The sequence below is a fragment of the Periophthalmus magnuspinnatus genome, chromosome 1 (genome assembly GCF_009829125.3).
Source record: "Periophthalmus magnuspinnatus isolate fPerMag1 chromosome 1, fPerMag1.2.pri, whole genome shotgun sequence".
Lineage (NCBI taxonomy): Eukaryota > Metazoa > Chordata > Actinopteri > Gobiiformes > Gobiidae > Periophthalmus > Periophthalmus magnuspinnatus.
The window spans coordinates 11212535-11239114 of record NC_047126.1 but is presented as its reverse complement, the minus strand read 5'-3'; the positions used below and the strand labels follow the sequence as shown (position 1 = coordinate 11239114).

The window sequence follows — 26580 nt, the reverse complement described above, 5'->3', positions numbered from 1 at the left end:
TCTGCCACTTTGTGACTGAACAAAGAAAATAAAGTAAACATTACCAATGTTTTTGTTTTTTATTTTGTAAAAGAATATAAAACACCCACAATACAAAAATATTAGCTACTTTTTTAAATGAATCAATCAACAACAGAAATGTCTCTGTCGGTATCATATTATTCATTTAGGGTTTTTTTTTCCCCTTATTTTTTTTGTTCTTTGGTAATGAGGGGGCAACAGGGGATGAAGGCTCAACCTTACCAGGTTCAGCTTTTGTTTTATGAGTGGTTTTGCTGAGCGTGTGTGGGGATCTGGACTTGGGTCTCTTCACTGGGGATGCTTTGTGGGCGGAGGGACAGTTGTGCTGGTTTAGACACACAGAGCACAGGGGGTTGACTGGTAAACAGACCTGCTGCCCAAAACCAACCAGCAGCCAGTTGATTTCACTCCACAGCTCCCTACAACCACAAAGCACACTTAACATGAAGGCTTTACAAGTGGGAAGTGATGAGTTACATTTTTTAATAAACTGTATTATTAACAGTAATAACAGTAGTAGTAGCAGCATACTGGCTTTATTTGGTGTTTTAAGCAAAAGAAGAGAAAATAGAAGTTTTTTATTTAAAATTTCTATGCATCTATGCATAATTCTAGTTTCTCAGTATGAATAAATTACACAGGGACTGGCCTCCTGCTGGTACCCAGAGTCAGGATGAAACATGGGGAGTCAGTGTTTCAGTTTTATGCAGGTTAAACCTGGAACACTCGTCCTGAAGATGTGAGACAGGCTTCTACTTTGACAATGTTTAAATCCAGGCTCAAAATGTATCTGTTTAGCTGTGCATATGACTGAAATGTTTTTATTCTGCACTCTTTTCATTTAATGTTAATTTTATGATGATTATTTATGTTTTGATTTGTTTGCACTGTGATTTTAATGTCTTTCTTATTCTGTAAAGCAATTTGTAATACAAATTAACTATAAACAATGTTATCACATTTGGGTCTGCACAAGGCAAGTTTTACTGTTTATTTGGGTCAATCTTGACAATCGTGACATCAGACTTAAGTGTTTGTGCAGTGGTCATTCGGTTACCTTGGCAACCACTCTTCCAGGGCCTTGCGCGTCTCCTCTGGGTTCTTAGTCATTTTTTTGAGCCAACCCAATCTATTTGAGATACGATGTACATGTGTGTCCACTCCTGAGACAAAATCAACCACAGAAAACACAGATGAAATACTGTTGTGTTGAGCAAGACATTTCACTGTAGGCCTATTGTATGAACATATATTAACACAAGAGGTTAAAAAGCCTCTGTCAGTGAGGCAATAAAGAGGGGCTGAATAATGTCATGTAAATTTCTATAAATGTTTTTGTATTGGATTGGCACCTGTCTAGACAAACAACAACAGCAACAACTCCATACTAGATAATGTATTATTAGTTTGCATATAGTGTGTTCCTACCAATGCCTGACACCTGGTCCCATGCAATGTCCATAGCAAGGTGGGCCATCTTTGGTCCAACTCCAGGCAAACGGACTAAATCTTCAACACTATTTGGAATGTCCCCTGCAAACTCCTTTTGAAGCATGGCACAGGTCAACTTTAGATACTTTACTTTTGTCTGCAGCACAGGAAAAAGGCAGAATCATAATGCATGCAGAATGTAAACATTTATTCTTTTTGTTATAAATATAAAACACAAATACAATTCAGATGACTATTACCTTCCAAAAGCCAACAGGATAAATCAATTTTCCAAGTGTTTCATCGTCCGTGCTGAGAATATTTTCCACAGTGCATCCATGTGCTCGTAGCCGCCCCATTGCACCTGCTGTGACCTGGTCTTTGGTTTGACTGGACAGCATTAGAGACACCAATACTTGAAAGCGTTTTACCTGTGAATAAACCACATTTCAATGCTGTTGCAATTTGTGTAAATTATTAAACTCCTCATACCTCTGCCAGGGCATCATGGTCATAACATTTCTCTGCTCCCATGTTATCGACAGGCGCGTCTCGGCCACTCCTCATTTCTCTTATGTGGTCAAGCTGTTTCTTCCACTCTGCAGGCTCCCAGTGTGCTTTTTTCATCTGTACAGTATCTTCGTCCTTAACATATTCCACCTTCAGGGGTCTCCTTCTGCGATTGTTTGAGGACAAAGGTTCAGAGTGTGTTTTTGGCCGAACATCATCCTGTGGTGGGTGTTCAGGGCAGCCCTCTGCAATAATATAAATATTAAATAAAGGTTATACATGTAGGGTATGTAAGGTGGGGCAAGTAATATAGCAACTTAAATTAGGTTGGACTGGTATGGAAACTATAAATATGGTGATGTTTCTAATGGTATGCATTTCATTTATACTTTTCAATCAAAAAGTAAGAACATATTTGTTGATTTTATGGCTTAGCGCTAACACAAACATTACCTGAAGATGTGGAATACGGTGGTTTCTCTGATATTGTGGGTTCTTGCTCCTCCAGCTTGACCACAGCCCCCTCAGTTTTGATCTGTGTGCTGAGTTTGGAGCAGGACAAACCGAGACCCGGATCTTGTGCGCCATTGCGAGTAACAGCAGACCTCTTCTTGAAATACTGAGACGTCATTGTAAAATTTCGTTCTAACGTGTAGGATAAATGTCTCATGCACATGCAGCTCCAGACAGAAGTCAGATAAACATGGTCCCTCATTGGACAATATAGTCACGAGGGAGAGCTCTTTCACAACACTTTAATGGCCAATCAATTCTCTATAAAAAGATTTCCTAACAAACTTTCATATACATATAAAGTAGCCAAGCTTGTAGTAAACAACTAAACAAGTTGGCACTATATTACAGTTAATTCGTAAAAAAAAAAAAAAAACAAAACAAAACGATAGAAAGACTCAGAAGAAAAGCTACACATCAGTATAGCATGTAAGCTAAAGTTAGCAAGTTGCTAAACTCTATGATGACATGAATATGATACTTGCTTTGAAAAGTATCCATTAGAAGAAGCAAGACTAAAGAGATGCAACAACACCTTGCATCCTGTCAAATCCAAATAACTCGTTGCTAGTAGTTTAATACCTCCGCATCACGTGAACTACATTCCCCATAGTTCCTTGCCATAAACGTGTTTTTGTAGGAAGTGCCCCTGTCAATGCATTGGTGCCATCCGGTTGAGAAGTGGAGGTCTGATCTTGAACCAAAAAAACGTTCCAGCTGCAAGTACTCTGCGAATACATGATGGATGCATCCAGGTCTATATAGGTTTCAAAGTAGCCAAGGCCGACATAACCTGAAAAGGGTAAGATACTTGAGGAAAAGTGGGCAATGGAGGCGTTGTTTTTAAGCTACCAGACCTTGAATGCCAAACACTAGCCCCAAATACGCAGCTAACGTACAGTAGTGCCATGCATGATATTCTATTTACAGTCTTGATGATCTAGTGGTGTTTTTGGTTGTGAATGTGCGCTTTTGGCGGTCTAAATGATGCAGCGCTGTGTTGTTGTTGATTTACCGAACCAACAGAGCAGTCGTTGTCTGTCTGCTCACTTACCTCCCTCTGTCTTTGTCAACTCCACATGACCACATTTTTCTATCATGCCCTCCAGGTTTACACATTTACAGTCTGGCACTTACACCAATCTTGTTAATCTAGAGCCTAATGTTAGCAAAAAACGAGTTATTTAGATGTTGCACATTTACAATTTTATACATACTACAGTCCACCATACAATTGCACTTACTGAGAAACAAACTGCAAAGAGCTTGTATTTAAATGTATCAATCATTTTGTAGAAGTAACAAGATGTTGTAAATGAAATGTACTAAATGTAAGCTCATTTTAAATTACATTTATTAGTCACAGTAACATGCATGTGACAGACAAATAACTTTAAACCTATTTTTAAAATGTATACATATATGCAGACAGATGCGTTCTTAATAGAGCCATAGTAGACTTAATAAATATTTGATAAACTAAAGAAATGCTTTGCTGATTTGTTGACTAAACAAATCTCTTAATACTATCATTTATCTTTATGATCTAACTTTGTATCTCACCCAAAACTGCACTCACAAGACATCAACTGCACTAGAACAGGTCTAGGAAATGGTGTATTTTTTATATATTTTGCTTCTTCTGATATTATTTCATATAAATCCAGATAAAATAAATAACTTCATTAACACACCAACACAAATTTTTATTTATTAAAATATTATTAATCGACTAAAGGTCTAAGGGACTACAGCCACATTTATTAAGGCTCTGTTTTGTTGCATTCTAATATTTGTTAAAAAGCCTAAAGTCTTGTTACCTTTTTAAAGCCGCCACCTGTGCAGTGACATCATGAACAAACAGCCAAGCAAAGAGAGCCTAAAGGAGAAGGTGAAGGGGATTTTGGGCCTGGGACAAACACGACAACCAACCAAACAGAGCGAATCAAAGCCTTCGGAATTTATAATTACATCGGAAATTATAAAGGTCAGAAACAATGCATTTTTACACTTAACCTCAAAGTAAAATGAAATCAACATATTTTTGGTTTCTAGGAGCTACAGCCTGATTGTGGCCTCAACAACCGGGTCAAAATAATGAATCAAGTGTGTGATCTGGCTAAAACAAAAAAGTTTGAAGAGGTAATTATTTGACCAGCTTGGTCTCGTTCAATTCAGCTGATAAATATACTGTTGTTTTTTTTATAGTTATATTATGAGTTTTTTTAATTGTGATAATTAAATGAAACATTTCTGTAAAGGAAACATATATTTTACTGCATTGGGTAATAACAATCCTTTGAATATAAATAACTACATGCTATCTTGGTAGTCTTTCTGCACAATAGTCATACTGGTGGAACTGAACTGTTGTGATAAATTGAGTTTTAAATTGAATCAGTGTATAACTGTTAAATCTTGTCATAATTAATGTATGGTTTATAGCATGCTGTGGAGGCCGTTTGGAAAGCAGTGGAGGATATGTTGGCTCCAGAGCAGCCACCTGAGGCCAGACACGCTGTTCTGCAGCTGCTTAGGGCCATCATTCAGGGACAGGTGAGGTGTCAAAAGACTGCATAAAACAGTGACCAATGAATGTCATATCTTCTCCCCATAGTCTTAAAAACAAGCTGGACTTTAAATTAGTATATTGGATTATACTTTTTTGCTTCTTGCTCTGCACTACACTAACTTACCACTATATTAAAGGGACAAATTATCCAAAATCTATATTATTCTTCCCTCATCATTGGCATACTCAAAGTTGTATTTTGTTTGATTCCTGCATGTTTGAGTCTTTGCATTTGAGACTTGAGGGCTCAGAAAATTCCTGTTTTGACCTACCTATCTCTCTCCGTGTTCCTGTACATAGTTGCAGTGTTTTAGAAAAGACTCAGAGTGAGACATGTAGAGTTATATATCACATAGCCAGTTTTGAAAACCCCCCAAAACAAAACCATAAAATAAACGATGTGAATGTCAATCTGAACAGCTTTCAAACGGAAATATGTTGGCAATACTGGGTAATATGAAAACATAATATATTACTTATAGTCCTTGCTGTTTTGCAGGGGGAGAGACTTGGACCTCTCAGAGCCTTCTTCTTCAAAGTAATTAGAGACTATCAGCCATGCAACGAGGACCTGTCAGAGAGGCTGGAAGTTTTTAAAGCGCTCACAGAGAGTGGAAAAGACATAACATACCTGGAGGAGGACATCGGTAAAGTTGGATAGGGAATGTTTGAAAACTGTATTAATAAGAAGTTATTAACTTCGATTATGTTTTCAGCACGGTTTGTCCTCCTGTGGATGGACATTGGCCTAACCTCTGACTTTCTCCATGTACTTGTCAATATTGTGAAGTTCAACAGCTGCTATCTGGATCAGAATGTTTCAGTCATGGTCCAGTATGTTTATGTACAGAATTACCACAATTACAAATGTAGTGATCACAATCATTCATTTTAATTAACTTTTTTCTTCATTCAGGAAAATATGTCTTTTGTGCAATCGAACAACCTCCTCTACTGACATAGAAGTCAGTGTATTCTTCCTCCTATTATGGCAAACATGCCAGGAAATACTATAATTATTAATGCTTGTTTTGTTGCACTTTTTAAAGGTGGCATTGCAAGTTTTAGATGCAGTGGTATGCTACAACTGTCTCCCTTCCGACTCGCTCACCATTTTCATTATTACACTTTGTCGCACTGTTAATGTCAAAGAGTTTTGTGAATCCTGCTGGAAGGTGAATAGCATTTTTTTTATCCCCATCTCCATGGATCAAAACACTACTTCACACTCTTTATATTTGTCTTGCCAGTTAATGAGGAAGGTCTTGGGGACTCACCTTGGCCACAGTGCTATTTACACTATGTGTAGAATAATGGAAGAGAGGTGAGTATTACAGCATTAGCATTTATAATGGTACATTTCTTTTTTGTTAAGTTATTGTGGCAAATATCTTCAGGGCATACCAGGAAGATGCACCATTGTTAAGGGGAGCTGTATTTTTTGTTGGAATGGCACTGTGGGGTGCACATAGACTCCCTGCTCTCAAAAACACACCCACCCTCGTCCTGCCATCTTTCTATAAGGTACATACCAAGCTGTGACATGAAATATCTGTTTTGTTTCACTGTGTATAGTTTTGTGTTTGTTTGCTAATATCATGTAAAGAGAAACCAAATCCCTAAATAGAGATACACAGTCACGTATATGTAATAACTGAATCAAATTGGATATTGAATTCATATTTTTAATCTTTGCTATTTGATACCTCTTCAGGCAATGTCGTGTGCCAATGAAGTGGTTTCATATGAAATCGTCCTGTCTATAACTAGACTTATAAAAAAGTATGGGAAGGAACTGCAGGTGGTCACATGGGACATCTTACTCAGTATCATTGAGAGACTACTGCAGCAGATCCAGGTTTGTGCACAGTGGCAGTTCACCCAGCAACTGCCATGTGAATTAAATATTAAATTGTGTCTCTTTTTTATAGACAATTGGAAGTGTGGAGTTAAAGACTATTGTTTATGAGCTGCTGACCACTGTAGAGGAACTGTATGAACAGAACGGTTACCATGGCTCCACAGAGAAGTTTTTCAGTCTGGTGGAAAAATGTGCCGAAAAGAGATCTGTTAGTTTTCTCTCACTAAACTTTCATTATTCTGTACATCTTTGAGTAGATTCCTTCATTGCCATTATTCTTTTTATATTAACAGGATGCATCAGTGCTAACACTCATATCATACAGAGCTCAGTCTATCCAACCAGCCAAGGATGGGTGGATTCAAAGCCTCTACCACCTCATGGAGAAGTTTTTCAGGTAGGATTAATTAGGATTCTCTTTTATTGTAAATGAAAAATGTGCATCCTGTGCATCATGTATCATTATTATCATCATTATTATCATTATTATCATTATTATTATTATTATTGTTAGGCCTGAGTCTAGGTCAAGGTCCCGACGAGGGACTAATTAAAACCGCGTCTGGAGCCCAGAAGATGGCAAAAATCAAGTAGTAAACACGACCCGACATGCCAGTGACCAGTATCAAAAACTTAAACTCAATGAGCTCTAATTGTGACCGAAGACCCTGAGAAAAAATAATGACAGACAATTCGGTGGCACCACCTCAAACTTAGATTTTCATGGGGGCAATCCGGAAACAATCTATGTAAAAATCAAATTTGCATGGAAAAATAGAACATGTCAGGAAATGACAAAAATAATATTTTGGCCCCGCCCTAATCAATACAGGAAGTCGGTCATGTTGGATCAAACCCGGGAATGACAAAAGAACACACCCTCGCATTTAGGATACCTCCTCGCACAGTTTTCATCGCAAAGATTATCAGTTACATTACAATATGACTTTGGGTCATGGTGAATTTTGAAAAAATGTTTCTTTAATACATTTTTTGTTTGGAAAAAGCCAATACAGTGTTTTTGCAGATTTGCGAGCTGAATGCAGTGATATGCAAATCGAGGCTCTACCTAACAAAATGAATCTCTGGTGCCTTCTTGAAATTTTATTTTCAAAAATTTATTTAAGACAATCTATTTGTTGTGGTATTGTGAAAAAATTCACAGGTGCCTTATTTGTGTTGGTGCACAATGTGAGAAAGTCACATGACTCTAGCTTTTATAATTTAAGGCAAAAATAATGAGTGGAGAAAAAAAAGCCATTATTATTATACTTGCCGGATTCAGGACAGTTGAACATTAACGAAAATTCACTTTTATTGGCCCCAATATTCAAGATTGATGTAAAATTTAGTTTTTTGAAATTCGTACCTAAAAATATTGAAAAATGACTCTGTAGTGCCCCCTAACAACCCCAATTCAGTTTTGCTTTTTACAAATTTTCTCATAGACAATTGACATTTGGCACACACATCCTCCTTGACATACTGATCCAAAAACCAATGAGGACATACCTCTATCTGCAACTGTGTTACCATGGTAACATAAGAAGTTTGTCATTGAAATACATGGGGTTCAGAGCACTGGACTTTGTTGTAGACTAAATAGATGCTCTACACTAATTCAACTATGGCCTAAAAAGTTTCCCAAAAGAAGGACTAAAAAGGACAAATACAAAACATTAAAAATGTCACCGTGGCGCCCCCTTGAAAAGTGGAGATACATTATCCCAATGGAAGAAGAGTCAAAACCTTTTTAAACATAGAAAGATAAAACTTAACATGACAAGAGCCCATGTCATGGCAATTAAAAAACTTATATTATGACCCCATCGTAAACCCAACAGTAAGTCGGCCATACTGGGCAGAACACCATTTTTGCAAAATTGTACTTCTCTTACTTTCACTATCTCCACCTTGGAATTTTTTTCAAAAGGCTTGAAAATTGGTCAAAAGATCCTGGACCCATGTGCAATTAAATATCATTGTTTAGAATTTTGATGAATTCTAAAATGTGGGTGTGGCCAATCCGCAAGTCAGTGGGAATTTTGAAACACATAAAAACATGTGTATTTCTCACAGGTGATGTCGAATTGAGTCAGACCCAATGAAACATTTCTGCGCATTGACAGCCTTTCTCAAATAAATATAGGGGTTTTGGTGCGAAAACTTTTGTCATAGACCATTGACATTTGGTACACATATTCCACACTTCATACAAAACAAAAAAAACAAAAACGAATGAGGACCTCCATTTCCAATCCTGCAGGAGCAACTTTGCGGTGACGTGTACCCCGTGGTCGCTAGGGGTGGAGAGGGCCTTTATCACCACATGCTGCTTTAAGTAGTGGTAGTGGTAGTAGTGGTAGATGTCATTGATGAGAACCTTTCTTTGGAGTTTATTTTTATTTTTCTATTTTAATATATTTGTTTTTGTCTTGTCTACTGTGTACTTTGATGTCAATCACAGGAATGAGACGCGCAGTGTAATAAGGATTAAAGTTCTTCACATCCTCTCCTTTGTTTTGAGTACCAATCGACAGCTCTATGAGGTCTGCACATTTTCATAGGCCAATTAGGGAACAAATGATTACATTCAGTTATAATAATGTTTTCTTTTTTCTGGTCTGTCCCAGGATGAGTTGATTGAAATGGTAGTAATTCCTCAGCTCAGTGGGATAGCGGAGGACCGGGACCTCGCTGTGAGGAAACAGGCCACTCAACTCCTGGTGGATCTGGCGGAGGGCTGCAACACTCACCACTTCACCAGTCTGCTAGATATTATAGAGCGGGTAAAGAAAAGTATACAAACATGATCAGGAATGACTGCTGATGTAAAAAGTATAAGACACTTTGAACATGTATGCACTGACTGCTGAAAATGTATGTCTTCACCCCTGCCTTTGACATCCAGTGTCATAGCTCATACTTTACTTGCTTTTTAGTTTATTTAGTGTGGTGTTTCTAAAGCATCTGAGTTTTTTTGAAAAGCGACATCTATGTATATAGTATTATTTTTATTATTGGAGTGTTACTAGGCAGCAATAGAGTATTTTGTCTTCAAGGTTGATGTAATGGAAGAAGCAAAAAGTGTAAGGCAAGAATCAAAATGTGATCGCTATATGACAAGTGATAAAAGACACTGCTAATATCATTAAATCACCCAAAATGCAGCATTCAGGATTTTACTACTGCTATAGACAGATGTTAACTTACAAACAGAAAATGGATTTTTGTCACAAAACAAGAGCAAGAGCCCCCCCAGAGGACTGGGTGGACATCTCTGGTACTGCACTAAACTGTTTCAAGTCCTATCTAGAATACAGGCCCCAGGGGTCAATCCTGGGACCCATTTTATTTAATCTCTACATGTTGCTGCTGGCCAGTTAATATGCAGCAATATTGTGTCCTACCACAACTATGCAGACGACGCTCAGATCTATGTCTCACTGGCAGCAGGTGAATATGGACCAGTAGATATCTAGGGGTAATAATGTACTGAGGCTACAAACTTGCCTTGCCTTGCTCTGCGTGTGGCTGTATTATGATGCCACATTATGCCTGATTAGGTATTTACTAAGTATACAACCTTTATTGTAGGTGGCCAGTCGCTCTCTGGTGTGTTCAGGACCTTTGGAGATTTCTGAAAGAGATCTCTCTGCTGAGTCGCCAATGGAGGATGTTCGAACAGCTATCCTTGGTCTCCTAGAAATCCTACAGGTAAAGCAATGGTAATATGCAATGCATTATTGAATCTTGGTACAATGTGTTGATCATAAGCATTACTTTTCTAAATACAGAGTAAGCTTTACAGTCTGCCGGCAAGCCATGCCAGTCGTGTGTATGAGCTCCTTATCAGTCATCTGCAGCTTCACTATAAGAACAAGTACTGCTCATCAATTGCATCCAGTATTCGTCTTCAGGTGTGTAATTAACAACGATTTATACTTTTTTTCTCCTGATTATATTAATAATTTAATTTAGTGTCTTTGTATTTTATTTTCATTGAGGAGGAATACATTATACACAGAATAAGGCACAGAATAAGTCTAATAGACTGCACAACTGTTAATACATAAAATAATTTAACATCCACTTTGCCTAACCACTTTTTTTTTTTTCTACAGGTTTTTGATTTCTTCCTGATGATGCGTGCCGACTCTCTTCATCGCATTGGGGTGCCAAATAAAGATGGGGCCATAAGATTCAGTCCATATTGCTACTGTGATGCAGGGTAAAAACCTGTCTATTACTATTTAAAAGTGTTGTGATTCCCAGCTGGCACAAGTGACCAGATTTTTTGTTTTAGGGAGTCAGAGAAACGTGTCAGTGAAAAGAAGCCAACAGGATCAACATCACCCCCTGCTGGCAGCCCTGCACCTCCTGCCCCACCAACTCCTGCAGCAGCTTCAGTCCGCACAGCGTACCTGCCCTATGCACCTGCCTTTAGTGTGCTTCTACAGTGTCTCAAGATGGTATATCTCAGTCCTATTAAAAAAAAAATAATGGAAGGTGAACATTTAACATAGTTTGATATTTATTTGTATAATTTGTATTTTGTATTTTCTGTAGGAGACCGATTGGAAGGTGTTGAAGCTGGTCCTTGATAAGTTGCCATGGACACTGCAGTACAAAATGCTTCTACTCACCTCGCTGTGCAGCTTAGACCAACTCTGTTCTCACCTCTGCAGCATGGTACAAACTCGTTATTTCAAACAATGCTATCACTGGTGCACTGTTACTGCAGCATTCACACTTGTCTTGTAGGTGACAGATCGCTTGATCTCTGAACGTTTGAAGAAAACTCCAGAAGGATTTTCTAGAACTGATGTGCAGTTGGCAGTGGTGCCCGTCCTCACTGCCATTACATCCTATCACAACTATTTGGAACAGTCCAGACAGGTATTTAGTTATATCGTTTATCATAGAATCAAAGGTACACATGTACATCCTCAATGACTTTGGTTTCATTATTTCTGGTATTTAGAAAGGAGAGGTTATTTAGTACCAATATTTAACCGGAAGTATTAAAATTTGAATTGTGCCTTGTTTTACAGAGGGAGCTGGTTCAATGCCTGGAGACCGGCCTCATTTACCGCTGTGCCAAACAGTGTGTGGTGGCTTTGACCATGTGCACTGTAGAGATGCCCGACATCATGATAAAGCTACTCCCTGCTCTGATCGTGAAGCTCACCCACATCTCTGCCACTGTCGCCATGGCGTCACCGATGCTTGAGTTCCTTTCTAGTTAGTCCTCTCTTTTTAATCCATTGCTCACGATTATGACTGTGTTAAAACACAAATGTTGTGCATGTGTTCCCAATGTAATGCAATGTAAGATAATGTTAATATTACAAACTTATGTTTGGAATGACAGCAGTAACTTGAATGTTTTCTTTCTTTCAGCTTTAGTCCGCCTACCGCATCTTTATGCCAACTTTGTGGCTGAGCAGTATGTTAGTGTGTTTGCCATCTCGCTCCCTTACACAAACCCATCGAAGTGAGTGCCCACACATGTGAAGCAACTGTACCAGCCTCTGACAATACTTGCTTTAACTGTTGTGCTTTTTAGGTTTAACCAGTATATAGTGTCTCTTGCCCACCATGTGATCGCCATGTGGTTCATCCGCTGCAGACTTCCCTTCCGCAAGGACTTTGTGCAGTACATCACAAAGGTATAGCTTAACATTTAATAAAATTTAGAAGTATTTTATTCCACATGGTAAGTGCAGTCAGAATACTTCAGTCACACAAGTTGGATGTATTGGGAACACTTCATGAAAGCTTAAATTATTTGTGCCAGGGAAAAATGAATAAATGTTGATGCCTTTGACAGTTTCTCTCCCTAATTTCCTGTTATTCAGCTCTGTATGATTTCCTTAATTACTTAATTTTATTGAGCTATTGTGTAAAATCATTACTAAATTATATTTATGTCTTTAGGGTCTGCGATCCAATGCACTTCTGCCGTTTGATGATAGTCATGAACAAAGCTCATTTCGCGCCAGAAGCACAAGCCTCAATGAAAGACCTAAGAGGTAAAGTAAACACACTGTTAGAAACGTGTATCTTTGAGAGTGACTTTGTGTTCAGTGGTAAAAAATGTTGGGCCTCAGTATCCTATTGCTGAAATGACTCCTTAGGTTGCCATGGTGATTATTACATTTTTTTTCATTCATTTGTGTTTTTGGTTTTTATTATTGTCATCAATGGCATGCAGTTTTTGGAAACCATCACATTTTTTTTGTATTTTTACATTTCCGATTTAACTCCTAGGATAATTTGAAAAACTGAAAAGACTATCATTGTTTTAACATTTGACATTTGTCATTTAAGTACGCTTCATTTAATTTTTTGTCAAATTCAATAAACAATCACGCATTCACTGTTGGTTCAAAACTCTACCAGAAAGTTTAGCATCACTTTATTAAGTTTTTTACCAATATCTTATATTACAAATGTGTGCTAGTGTCACCAAATTGAAGTGGGGAAGAAACGTTGTAGATATAAACAGCCACGCCATTCATATACACATACAATATCTCAAATTTATTTTAGCCCTCTAGCAAATCCCCACTGTATTTTTCTGTTTGCCTTTGCCTCATCATGACCAAGCCTTCAGTTTTTGTCTAATCTCCATTGTTTTATGTGTTGTTGCTATATTTTGGTTTGGAGAACTGTACAAGTATATTTTTTATGTATTTTATTTACTACTAGGTTGACTCAAATTAGTACGTGCATCGTAGTACTTATGAATATTTTTATATTGCTGCTGTTCTTCAATCCAAAAGTTTAGCCATTTTCAGTTTGTTGTCATCCGTTTGTCTTAACATCCCAACCTCTATAACTTCTCTTGTACAATTCTTCAGCTTCTCTATGTACCTGCTATGTTAAATGATATTAATATTATTTTGTTGCTCTTCTGAATACCTGTGTGTATTTTCTTTTCTGGATATTTGTACCTTCTGCCCTAGCTTGTTCTTGAGTTATTCTTACTCCACTCCTGTGATTTGAATCATTGTGTTCACTGCTGTTAATTTTCACCTTGTTTTTTTTCCTTTCAACTACTCATTTGACCCCTGCCCTGCCTCCTGCAATTGGGTGCTGCCTTGTGGTTTTGGGGCGGGGTGGTCGTTGTGTCGTCCTGGATCCTTTCCTCCATTGCTTCCCCATTGCCTCCTCTGTGAAACCTCCCTGACACCTATATGACCTCTGTATTACCCTTGCTTATGATAACGGGTTATTCCTGGCCCCTCCTGGTTCATACACCACAATGCCCCTAAATGCCAAAATCCTAAAACCTTAAAATACTCCCCTATGATGCCCACTACCACCTACCCCTTACCACCACACACCAGTCTGCGGGCAGCTAAAGTGGCAAAGGCAGCAGCAGTGGCAGTTGCCAATAGCCAGTCTCCTGTTAAAGAACTGAGGGACCTGTCCGCCATGGATGCTTTCCGGTCCCGCAGCATCAGCGTCTCCGATCACGCGGTCCGCAGGTTAGACCAAGGCCTTATGGGTTAAAACAATCAAAAAACTTAACAATCAAATGCAATTCAAACACTCCTCACTTCCTCCACGGGACGGGCGATGGGTTAGGGTCAATGTCTTGCTGAGTTGTGGGAGGGATATGGTGACTCTTTTGGATGGGTGGTGCATGCTGGAGGAAGATTTGTGTCTATTATTTTTGTTTTTTTTTGGCCTGCCTTCAAAACCCCTTTTTGTTTTGCTTTGCATGTGGCTTTTATGGACATCACTGTGATCCATGTTTTTATTGTTTTAAATTTGGTTTAATGTTGTTTTGCTGGGTGCATTATTTACTGTTTGACTAACATGTTTTTTTGGAGCCATTAATTTCAACATAAAATGTCACTCAGGGTGGTGTGTTTAATTTAAACAGATGCAATTTTATCACATCTAGCTTGCATCTTGTGTTCCTCCATTTCAGCTGCTATGACCATGGCAATCTCATAGTGTGGGACTTTCCAGGGTGGATGGGAAATTTGAATAAATTCTTTCATATTATTGAATCCCCACATAACTGCACAAACAAATACCAGCTTCATATCCTATTGCTTGTGTCTTTGCTTGGCTTCTTGTCAGTTCACTGACTAATGCGTTCTACAACACTGCAGTTGTCAATCCTGTCCATAAGGTGGCAACAGTTGTCTTTACAAAAACGAAAAAAATGGAAAGATATTACAATTGAAAACAGCTGCAGTGTTGTGTTCGGTCAGCTGAAATACTAAATGGCTGCTTGCAAAAGGAATGACATGTAAACCTGTCTTACATGTCATATATAGAAAACACGGCCACGGTCAGGTATGGACAATCAATCTTCAAAATGTAATTTGCATACTATTTAGTTAGTGAAAAAATAAGATGGAAGCAATTGTGTTTAAAACCTCAAATACTCCTTACTGTGGCCAAGGTAATCTTTTTGAAAGAACATATATGTCAGTACAAATGGTAAGTATACAATTACTTTTAAATATGTTACATTTACGTCAAGTCACATACTGGAACTGGCTCAGAGTGGTTATGCTTCCTGTTGAACTGAAATCAGTCAATATGAATAGTACATAGTGCTCTGACTTCTGACCTTGACTATTCCAGATGTACATACATGCATTTTATAGTTTTTGAAAGTGTTTTTGTATTTTTTTTTTAACTGTATCAACTGATAAAGGCTAGCGATGATCATTTGAATAGTTGTTTCAATTAGTACCTTTTGTTTGTGTCACACTTTGATTTTGTATGAGTGATTTTCTTTCTAGTTTTCTGTTTGTGTTATACCACCGTTCTCTAATAGATGGTTAACTAGACACATCTCGGCTTTAGTTTTTTAAATGTTTAATTTGTGACTAATGTAAGCAGCCATCAGTTACCCTCTTCTTTTTATCTACCAACAGACACACCACTGCAGTTGCCCCTTACTTTTAATATGGAGGTTTCGTCTGTAGCAAATTTGTATTTAATTTACCTGTAAAGGACATTAGTGGTTGTTGTGGATACAGAGAGGTTGAGTGCACTTGAGAGGCTCCAGTGCATCCATTAGCACAAGACTGTTGTTATTACTCATCAAAATATCATTGTTTTTATTAAACGCTCAATTATTCACCCTCCTGAGACCACTTTGAACTAGTTCCAGTTTGTTGATTATTTATATTAGACATGTCTGTCATATAAGGTGTTGCATGTGTCTTGTTTAGTGATTAAATCTTAAACTGTTTTTGACAATTTGCATGTTTGTGGGTGACTAATCCATCAGTTTGCAGTACACTGTAAGTGCATGACTTCCTCTGTGGTGCTATTTAATGTAATATGTTGTTGACCCCACCTCTTTCTGCTTGTATAGGATGCATACATCGACCACCACCTGCAGTCTGGGCTCTGCTGATGAGAACTCTGTGACTCAGGCGGATGAGGGACTGAAGACCGTCCACCTGGAGCTCACGGAGACCTGCCTGGACATGATGGCTCGCTATGTCTTCTCTAATTTCTCTGCTTTACCCAAGAGGTCTGTGCACTATACTTTAGAAGTTTAGAATATGACAGCCAGTGCTGTCACTATATAATAATTTCCAACTTCGTTGATACAGATCAGCATTTTTTTTTCAGTATCAATGATAAATGAGCATCTACTTTTGATTCTAGTTTTAGTATAAATTAGTCTAGAATTACAAGTTTTCATTTATTAATCAGTAGTCTTTAAAACCTTTACTGTACAGTAGGTTTTTATATTTAATTTTTAGTACATCTACAACCCCAATTCCAATGAAGTATGACACTGTGTAAAACTTAAAAAATACAGAATACAATGATTTGCAAAACCTTTTCAACCTATATTGAACTGAATAAACTACAATGTTCAAACTAATAAACTTAATTTTTTTATGCAAATAATCATTCATTTTCAATTTGATGCCTGCAACAGGTGGTGTTTGTAGGCGCTCAAAGATGATTGATCTCAGTTTGAATACATTATAACTTTGTGTCTTTTTAGGTCTCCTATAGCTGAGTTTCTTCTCGCTGGAGGTCGTAGCATGACCTGGCTCGTTGGCAACAAACTTGTTACCATAACGACAAGTGGAGGGGTCCGGACACAAGCTCTTCTGGGTTTGGACATGAACGAGCACCTGGGTGGAGGAGGAGAGATGACCAGGTGAGGACCACATTGTTCACATTATACTGTTATTTTCTACGAATCTAATAAAAAGAAAAATAACTGATTGTAAGTTTACTTATTTGGGTAAATTCAACAAAAGCTTGTAATTTGTAGACGGTGACGAGTGAAGTATTTATTTTGAATTGTAGTTTTTAAAATAGACCAGTTCATAGTTATATAGCATATGTTGCACCTTGTAAGCTTGCCAAACAGAAAATAAATATTTTGACTATTTTTGTTGTAGATGAGACAAGTTACAGTTGGTTTTAATAATGTGGCCAGTGATTGTACGTATATTTTTATTTTTATTTCTGACTGTTTTTGTTGCACAGGTCTGACCCATCGCTGCACACCAGAATAACCAAAGAGGCTCCAGCCAAACTAGAGTCCCAGTCAAGCCAACAGCAGAACAGACGCATTCGGGTTCGCTCCAAATCAGGTAATGACATTGAAGTGGCTCTCTGAGTCTCAAGTCTTAGCTTCAGGGTAATGGCCCAAATAAGAACAAAACCTTTACTTTTCAGGATTTAATACTTTGTGTTTTACTGATGTTGTTGCCAAGAAACTTCCCTAATCTTATTTATTTATATATTTATTTATATATTTATTTGACAGGGACAATGCAATCTGACATAGTTACAACATGAACATTACAGCTGATGTGATGCATATAGAGTTTATAGCAAGAGCTAATTCTCAACTCCCGTCCCTGGTTGGGCTTCTCCACAATTCACCAATATGCAAAGTACATTAAAACACCTGCCCCTTAAAATAGCCACATCAACTGAAACTGGAGACAATAGCTGTTTACAGTTTCAGTGTGGTTAGCCCCTCCCCTCAGATAGATTTAAAGGCAGTGTCCACCAGCAATCTGACCAGAACTGAAGAAGCGGCTTGGATGAGCAGCGAAACGTCTTCATTCCTACAAGATTTGTCCAGTTGACAGATTTAACTTTGGTGTTTGCTATTTATCCTATTACTTACTGTTTATTTAATTAGGCTATTGTGTTTTGAAAATGCCTTCTTACATCAGCTCTTTTTGACTTGTGCTTTGCTTTTATAAACTCAGATATGTTTTTTTTTTATGTATCCGACGATGTTTAGCATATTAAAACAAGATAAATTTTGTTATGATAACATAAACTCAAAATAACCCAAAACTTGTTTTAGATTAAAAAAAAAGTAAAATAGTCACCCTTTGCTTTGGCATTTTTACCCTGACAAGTCACACTTGTGAAGTGAAAACCATTTCAGAAGACTTCATCAAGAGACTCATTGAGAGAAGGCAGCACTGTCAACAAAGCAAAGGGTAGACACATTGAGGATTTGACTCTAAAATATAAAAAAAAATTTTTTTGTGATATTTAAACTTTTTACTACATAATTACTTATATCTTGCATCATATATTTGATGTCTTCTGTGTGTATATAAAATGTAGAAAGTAGTAAACATAAAGAAATAAAACATTGAATGAGACAGTCCAAACTTTTGACTGTGCGTATTTATCTAAAAGAGCCTCTAAGCATTTCTCCTGTTATATTTGCATAATTAAGCAGAGGTGTAGATTGATCATAAAATTAATGTATTGGAGTAAGAAGATTTATGTGACATAATTGCTTTGGCCAAAATGATTCACAGTTGTTGTCTGTGTAATCTCTCAGTCGTCCAGGCTTGATCCATGGCAAAAGACGAAGTTTAAATCTGGCAACTGGACAAATCGTTGTAGGAGTGAAGACGTTTCACTGCTCATCCAAGCCGCTTCTTCAGTTCTTCTAAGACCCCCATTCCTTAAACAGGAATGGGGGTCTTAGACATCATCTACCCCCCATCTATAACTCCATCCTCAGACTCAAACAAAGAGAACAATAGCAGGGTCGTTAAAGGTTGAATAGGGTGGTTTCAGCTGAAACATGAGACAATAGCTGGCTTATCTGAAACTGTAAACAGTGTCCACCAGCTATCTGACCAGAATTGAAGAATGAACAGTGAAGAATTAGCAGCGAAACATCTTCACCTCTACAACAATTTGTCCAGTTGACAGATTTAAACTTTGTCTTTTGTCATTCATTCACAGTTGTTGTTACTCCAACCTTAACAAAAAGAGAAGGCTTAGCATGGCCCATAACACTGTGCTCATTATTCCTTTGTTACAGGAGGTCATGCTCTCCGCGCTGGTCCAGCTCAGAGTCTCAGCCCTCTGGTGTCCCCCTCTGAGGGTGAGTTAGCTGCCCCTCTCTCACCCTCCGCAGGACCACCTCTGGAGGTTTTGGGGCCTCCCTCCTCCACCACATCGACTGCTCCTCCTCCGCTCAAAGACCACGCCAGTCTGGCACAGTTCGTGCCCATGCTCACACAGGGCTGGGCTGAGATCTTCATCCGCCGCCCGTCTGGTATGAAAGAAGCCAAAAATACTGTATTCAGTAATCTATGTTGTTTTAGGGAATTTAGATTTGTTACTTTAAATGCACATGAGATTCTCTTATGCTTATAACAATGATTTAAGTGAGTGGTTTGTCTCCAGGGAACACGAGCTGGCTCATGTGTTTGGAGAACCCTCCCAGTCCATTCTCCTCTGAGCTGGGGAACATGCCTCTGCAGGAGCTGTCCAGTGTGCTGATGTCCATGGAGGGTGTGAAGGAGCCCCCCACTCAAACAGCCAGTGCCCCAGCCAGCACAGCCACCCCTGCTCCTGTGTCTGAACCTCAGGCACTCGGCAGCCACTCGGGGAAAGCCAACCTCATCCAGCGCTCCAACACAGGTAAGCACAGACCTGTGAGACGTGCTTTACACTGTACATAGTGTATCATGCATGAATGCATCTTCTGCCTGAGTACATGCCTCTGATGTTATTTAATGGACTGAGAGAAGTGCTATTCTCGGCTGGATCTCCTCTGCATAAGAACATAAGGCTCACTGAGCACCTTTCTCTGGTCAACATTATTGTTTTTAGGTTCATGTCTTTTTCAGTTGCTGTAAGATCACAAATCTATTTTTCATCCATCTATTTTTAATTTAAAAATTATTAATTAATCATCAATCATACATTTAATTTTAAAGTCTTTTTTTTCTTCATTATTCCCATTGCTTTTGAGCACTTTGTTCTGATTCATTTCAATGTTTTTGATCTTCTTTCATGCTGGTTTGTGGTTGGCTGTAACGCTCGTGGTTGCAGTGGGCGGCTCTCTCTGGTCTCTGAGTCAGGGCTGGGTCCCCTCAGGACCCCCGGCCCCGGGCAGGCTGCACAGGAGCATTTCCTGGGCAGGTACCATGCACTTCCTGCGCCACTGACACCCCCACCCGTTTAGTGTGTCCTCCTGTTCAGTAGATGCTATTGGCGCTGCAAACATCACTTGGCCATAAAATCATGTTTGACTTCAACCTGTGACCAGATCTATAGTTTTTCAAAGTCACATAGCCTCAGTATTGTATTTTTTAAATAATTTAATAGTTTCTGATAAACATGCTGGCTACAAATAGTCTTTATTCTAACCCTATCCTAGACCTTGATATTAAATAATAGGCTGCAGGATTTATGAAGTACCTACGACAACGTCCATGTTGTGTCTGAATGGAGCGGATTCCTGCACCACATACTTAAATCAATTTGTCTATAATACTCAGTTCATTTAAACTAGCAAGTAAACTAGTGGATGAACAGGATGTCATTCTAAAGCCATTTGGACCCAAAGAAAACGTTAACAGTGTGCGAGCAAAGGGTTTCTGTTCATGTGTCGGGGGCTGTAACAAGTGATGCTCAACATTGGCTTGCTGTTTCTTGGACCAATCCTTAAGTGATATGGATTGAGTTTGATTTGTTTTAAAATCTGCCCTTTCCCTGTAATTCTTGTGAACTCTAACTCTTGTCTTAGTTAAACACTTTTAGTGGTTGATGCCTAACCTCACACTAATACTGTCAACAGAAAAGCCCAGACATTATTAAGTTAATTGTTCTTTGGGTTTTGGAGTTTTTGAAATAATGATCTGGGCAGCTGTTGGAGTAGCTGCAGCGTATTTGAGTCAACAAATCAAGCAAAAGCAATGCACAATGGTAATCGATTAAAAGGGCCACATAGTGTATTGATCTGTCTGTCTCCAGTCTGTGCTTAAACGCTGGTCTCTGTAGGGCTGAATCTGGTGCTGGTTTGTCAAATTTTGAGCATTTAAATCAATGCATGTAATTTTCTCTTCTGTTGTAATGATTTTACCACTAGTCTACTGTTTTATTGACAGTGAGTGAAGTGCTGAGATGAAAATCAATTGTGCATTTTTAAAATCTGACATGGTGGATGTTGTGTACTATTTGTTCTATGGATAACGGCCGTTGTGCGGTTATAGATTCGGTGGTAGTGCTGGATGGGGGTTCAGGGGTCAATGCACCTCGCACCGATGGGCTTGAGAGTGAGGAGTCTGAGGCCATGCCCTCTGACCCCATCTTCATGTCAGCAGACAAGTTCACGAAGAGCCATGGGACACTCAGCCGGGTTAGTGAGAGAGAAATATAAGTGTTTACTTTTATGTTAAAATCTAAATCTCCCCTTTCTGCTCCAGTCATCTTCTACCTCCAGTCAAGATGATGAGAAGTCCACACTGGAGGAGGTCAGTGAGGGGGCCATCCCCATAGACCAGCCCGCGGTGGGACCATCCACTCCTGGACAGGGGCCAGAGCTCCCCTTTCAGACACACAGTCAGTCCCAGGGCCACGGCCTGAACAAGTCCAGCTCCTCCCCAGAGCTCCAAACATTGCCTGAGGCGTTCTCCAAGGCTGCTCTAGAGTCGGACACCAGAGACTCATCCCGGCCAAGAGCACCCTCAGATGGAAAACCCCCACTACATTTGGAAAAGGACAAAGAGGCTGTCAATGGACTGGGACAGGCCTCAGAGGGTCCAACTGTAGTATCGTCCCAAAATGTTGGGGCCAAGATGAGACTGGAGTTCCCCACAGCAGCAGCATCCCAGGGGCCAATCTCTCCAGGAGGGGGCCACCGTCCGAGAGGCCACACCATCTCTGTGTCGGCCCCTTCATCACGCAGAGAGAGGCGTGCTGACCGGGACTCTTATCAAAGCCGCTCTGGACCCAGCAACTCAGAGAAGATGTCTGGGCTCAGTCCAAGGTAATGCTGTGTAGCAGAAAAGAAAAATAAATTGTAATAATAAATGAATATGATTCCCTTCTGACTTCTACAACAACTTCATATTTTTTGAGAAATGATTTGTAGATTACTGAATTAAATGATTTCTTCTTGTTTGCTCCAGTTTTGTTTTTCTCCAGCTTTATCACTCTCCTTTCTTTGGAAATGAAGCAAACAAGCCCCTGCTGCTTCCCAAAACTCAGGTGAGGCATCTTCCCACAAACAGCAGGTTTTGTATAATTTATTATTTATTTAAGTTATTTAATTATTGTATTGTGTGTTATAGGTGATTGACCGTGCTGTGAAGGTTCTGGACCAAATGCCCCCTTATGACACCCATAAGATTGGAGTGGTATTTGTAGGGGCTGGTCAGGTAAAAAACATGCTTCAGTAACCATTGTAGTTGCTGGGACCTTTCCTTTTAAACCTCTGCTCTGTTTAGGTTAACAATGAGGTGGCCATATTGTCCAATGAATATGGCTCTAACCGCTACGCTGCCTTCCTCACTGGTCTGGGTAAATTAATCCATCTGAAGGACTGTGACCCCGACCAGATTTTTTTGGGTGGACTGGACCAGTACGGAGATGATGGAGAGTTCACTTACTGTTGGCATGATGACATTATGCAAGGTACATTTTTATGGCATTTTCATAGCTTTTTAGACCACACCCCCTTTTGATTTCCAGATCTTCTGACTAAAATCAGTTGTGAATAAACCTAAACAAGCGCTCTCTTGACTCTCCAGCAGCCAATTATTAATCAGGGCTAGTCTAGTAGTTGGAGACCAGTTCTGGAGGGCGGGCCTGTCCACAATGAAAATTAGCCTAACGTGTGTTTGTGTCTTCAATATGCAGGTTAAGGCAACCCAGGTACAGATATGATTGGAGTCTCTTTTTAACTAGTAAGAATGCACCGTACATGCCTCAAAATAGAAGGGCCATATGTAAAAATGAATTAACTTTATGTATTGTTGGTATTCCGACTTGTTTTGATCTGGATTACTTTCATTAGAGTTTACAGGTTATGTTTTTTGCACTTAAGCTCTAATTTTATTTATGCTTAAGTTGACGTATTCTGTTTAAACTCTTCTTTTTGCAGCCATCTTCCACATTGCCACACTGATGCCGAACCGAGAGAGTGACAAAGGCTGCTGCAACAAAAAGCGACACATTGGCAATGACTTTGTGATGGTGGTTTACAACGACTCCGGGGAGGAATACAAGCTGGGCACAATAAAGGTTTGTAAAACACCTTTCAAACTAAAATTGTATTGTGTATGACTGATTTTGCTTTGAAACCTTTTTTCCTCCTAGGGTCAGTTTAACTTTGTGGAAGTAATAATAAAACCTCTCGATTATGAATGTAATCTTGTGACACTCCAGTGCCGCAAAGGTAGGTTCATCATCACTGCATTGTAACTGGGCCTGTGCAGTCTCTACAGTCATTACCAACATCTTTGATTATTTCAGATTTGGAAGGGTTAGTGGACACAACTGTTGCAAAAATAGTGTCAGATCTCAACCTTCCTCTCCTAGTGAGACAGATGGCTCTGCATGCAAACGTGAGTCTATAATCATTTTGTATATTTGCTTTAGTTTAACAGTTCAAACTTAAACTCTTGTGTTTTCTCAGATGGCCTCTTTGGTTCATCAGTACAGAGCTAACCCATCTGATGCTTATGCCTCCAAGTGGCTGGCCAGACTGAGGCACATCAAGCGCATTCGGACAAGGGTAAAATGTTAAAGTCACTTTCAGCTGGGAACAAAGAAGTGTGTGGGCAACATGATGAATACAGAATATTGACTTATTTGGTTTGCTTTAGGGTAGTTGAACTGATAACGGTGTGAACTGGGAGGGTTTTGTTTTGACCTTTTTATAGCATACCTGGTAATTTACACATAACCCTACTATAAGTTTAATTACTGGGTATGAAAGGGCAACTCTGACAATCTAGGTCCAATGGCGGTACTGTAGGCTCATAATGTGTTCATTCCTAATAGTGTATTTACTGTGCATCCTAGGCACAGGAGGATATCCAGTCCCGCTCCACACCGGGCATCTCACTGACACAGGGCCATTCGCAGAAGTCTGTCCAACAAAACCCTGAAGCTGCAGGTCAACGAAAGAGACTGGTTTCAACGGTTGATGATTTTACAGATTTTGTTTGACAAAAAACACTGTTAATTGAGTGTTTGGATGATGTCAAGATGAAGTGCACACAGTAGTTTTGATATGAACTTACTCAATGGAAGATGAACCACAAAATATTTAGGCTTCTGAAATAAAAACATTAAATACTTGGTTATATCAGCTTTTTTATTTTAATTTTTCCACTGTATCACAAATATCCATGTGCATTTGTCTAGAATCAATAACAAACACCAAAGTAAATGTGCGAAAACTGCACTTATTTTCTGTACAATTTTCAATATTTTTTAAATGATAAACTTTGAGGGTGTGTTCATTTGAGAGGGAGTGTTTTTCTGTGCATGGAATAGACATTTCAGTTTGAAATGTAACTATGGTTTACAAAAACACTATAATTGGCATTTCTTTATTAACATGCAGCAGCCAGATTCACTGACATTGTCAGATGCAAAGCATTAAGTGCTATAACTGTATAATACAAACAATACTGGATAAAACAAGATTCACCATTACAAATAAGTACCAAACATCGACAAGGATGCAGATCTAAACTTCTTGTACAAATGACAAAATTTCTTTAAACGCAGCACTATATTACCCAGTTTACTCTTAAAGGTGTTGAAGCATGAAGCAAAAATATATACACTAAAAGCCCCAATATGTACATATATGACTACATACAGATTACATAGTACCTGTAGAACTAAGACAGATGCACAAGACAGGGTTTACATTTCAGATGCATGCATAATTTACCTACAAGTACCTACATTTGGAAACAATCCACTCTTTCTTTGGGGGTTTGTTGAATTCCCTGAGATTTGCCCTTTGGACATTTTATGAAAAAAAAACAAAAAAAAACGTTGCTGTAAATAAACTATTAAAACCTACATTGTAATAACAAGCCCTTTTTACCATGTGAAATTGAATGGAAATGTTATACAATTAAATATGTCATTGGAATCACCTTCCTTAGAAAATAAAGTGCTAAGTACAAACGAAAGCTGTATTAGAATGACATGGTATGATAATGATTTCAAGCTGTATAAACGACACACGTTTGGCAGCAATACAGTATGAGTAAAACTTCTCTTTTGGTTTTAATGCCAAGCTTATTACATGATCGTGATGTAGCATATCTCAAACAATTAAAAGTGCTTCAAAACATGATACAAAAGTTAGCTTTAGGGTGGGAGAGTCATAATCTCCCTATGACTTTTTATAAGACACAGACAACACAAAATAACTTTTTTTTGCCAATTATTTAGACTTTTTTTTTTTTTTTTAATTGATGGTTCTTCCTCATGTCGACACTTAAGCTGTAGAAAAAACAGTCTTTGTACCTGAAGAAGAGGCTGAAGGACCCAACAACCTGTAATGTGTGCTTTGGATCATATCTTGTGTACTCTTATGTAATATTTAAGTACTTCTACATTACCTACAGTGTTCATCTTAAACATGTTTATATGAAATTGTGTATGTGATGTGCACGCTTCATTTACGCAGATAAAGAAGTCCAAATATGTGAGCACATTCTTATGCCCTTGTCACTGATCACACATGACCTCCGGGGTCACAAAGCATTTATCAACAAATGATTTAACAAACAAAACTAACACACAATAAAAGGGACTTATCCTGATCTACTTAACTAAACCAACTTGTGCTGAGCGACCTGCACTATAATTATTTTTTGCATTTTTTTTTCAACTTTCTGTTTTAAATGTTCCTTCCCTTGGTTTAGAGAGGGCATTTCGAGAACAAGCCAGCTGTCTCAAGTTCTCCTCTCTTCCTCAACCAAAATCATCCTGTCTGCATCTTGTCTTTCACTTCCACCATCTATCTCCTCTTAGCTCTTGTCCAGATTAGGGTGCACCTTGTTTTTTAAAGGTGGGGGCTTGCGTTTTCTCTTGTGCGTGGGGATGGTTGTGGTGTGTGCGGGGTGGTTGAACAGACTGGAGGAGGACAGCCCTGACTGAGTTGGTGTGGAGGCACAGGTGGAGGTCCCAGGGGTGGTTGGGGCAGGGGTAATAACAGGGGCAGGTGTGGGTTTGTTTGAAAGTGTATGGACGGGGGCAGAGGTGGACCCTGAAAAGTGAGGAGGGGTGTGATCCTGTGTAATGACTGTCGATTTGCTCAAAGAGTTTGGTGTTAAGTGTGAAGATGATGCTTTAGATTTTAAAAAAGGAAGAGGTGTGGCAACAGGAGTTTTTTTTGGTGTCTTTTGTC

At 38.9% G+C, this 26580-nt stretch overlaps 3 protein-coding genes across 6 annotated transcripts in view; 1 reads left to right on the top strand and 2 right to left on the bottom strand.

The window, feature by feature from the left end:
• Positions 1-66: 66 nt before the first annotated feature.
• Positions 67-3147, bottom strand: nthl1 (nth-like DNA glycosylase 1). Its single transcript, XM_033973753.2, has 6 exons — positions 2416-3147; positions 1945-2207; positions 1713-1883; positions 1450-1609; positions 1079-1184; positions 67-440 (listed from the first exon to the last, which is right to left on the bottom strand). The coding sequence occupies exons 1-6, from the start codon at positions 2675-2677 to the stop codon at positions 167-169; spliced, it is 1236 nt and encodes a 411-aa protein (XP_033829644.1). The 5' UTR covers positions 2678-3147; the 3' UTR covers positions 67-166.
• tsc2 (TSC complex subunit 2) lies at positions 3126-24502 on the top strand. 4 transcript variants are annotated; one of them, XM_033973743.2, is made up of 42 exons: positions 3126-3277; positions 4306-4462; positions 4531-4617; positions 4921-5031; positions 5547-5694; positions 5764-5881; positions 5964-6012; positions 6097-6222; positions 6298-6371; positions 6445-6571; positions 6762-6905; positions 6979-7116; positions 7202-7305; positions 9376-9457; positions 9542-9697; positions 10506-10625; positions 10706-10828; positions 11033-11139; positions 11215-11380; positions 11478-11600; positions 11673-11807; positions 11963-12152; positions 12312-12405; positions 12478-12580; positions 12849-12943; positions 14264-14404; positions 16264-16425; positions 16912-17070; positions 17406-17512; positions 19228-19464; positions 19596-19832; positions 20247-20336; positions 21410-21555; positions 21623-22185; positions 22328-22406; positions 22490-22576; positions 22646-22832; positions 23302-23441; positions 23517-23595; positions 23673-23764; positions 23836-23934; positions 24225-24492. In XM_033973743.2, exons 2-42 carry the CDS (start codon positions 4328-4330, stop codon positions 24369-24371), a joined length of 5607 nt encoding a protein of 1868 aa, XP_033829634.1. In that variant the 5' UTR covers positions 3126-3277; positions 4306-4327; the 3' UTR covers positions 24372-24492. The 4 variants fall into 4 exon arrangements, with proteins under 4 accessions (XP_033829634.1, XP_055081281.1, XP_033829611.1 ...); XM_055225306.1 differs by lacking the exon at positions 14264-14404 and having other exon boundaries at positions 24225-24502; XM_033973720.2 differs by lacking the exon at positions 20247-20336 and having other exon boundaries at positions 24225-24502.
• Positions 24499-26580, bottom strand: part of pkd1a (polycystic kidney disease 1a) — a 60205-nt gene continuing 58123 nt past the window's right edge. Inside the window, 1 exon segment of the mRNA XM_055225227.1 lies at positions 24499-26579. Coding sequence (XP_055081202.1) covers positions 26201-26579 — 379 coding nt within the window. The 3' untranslated portion in view covers positions 24499-26200.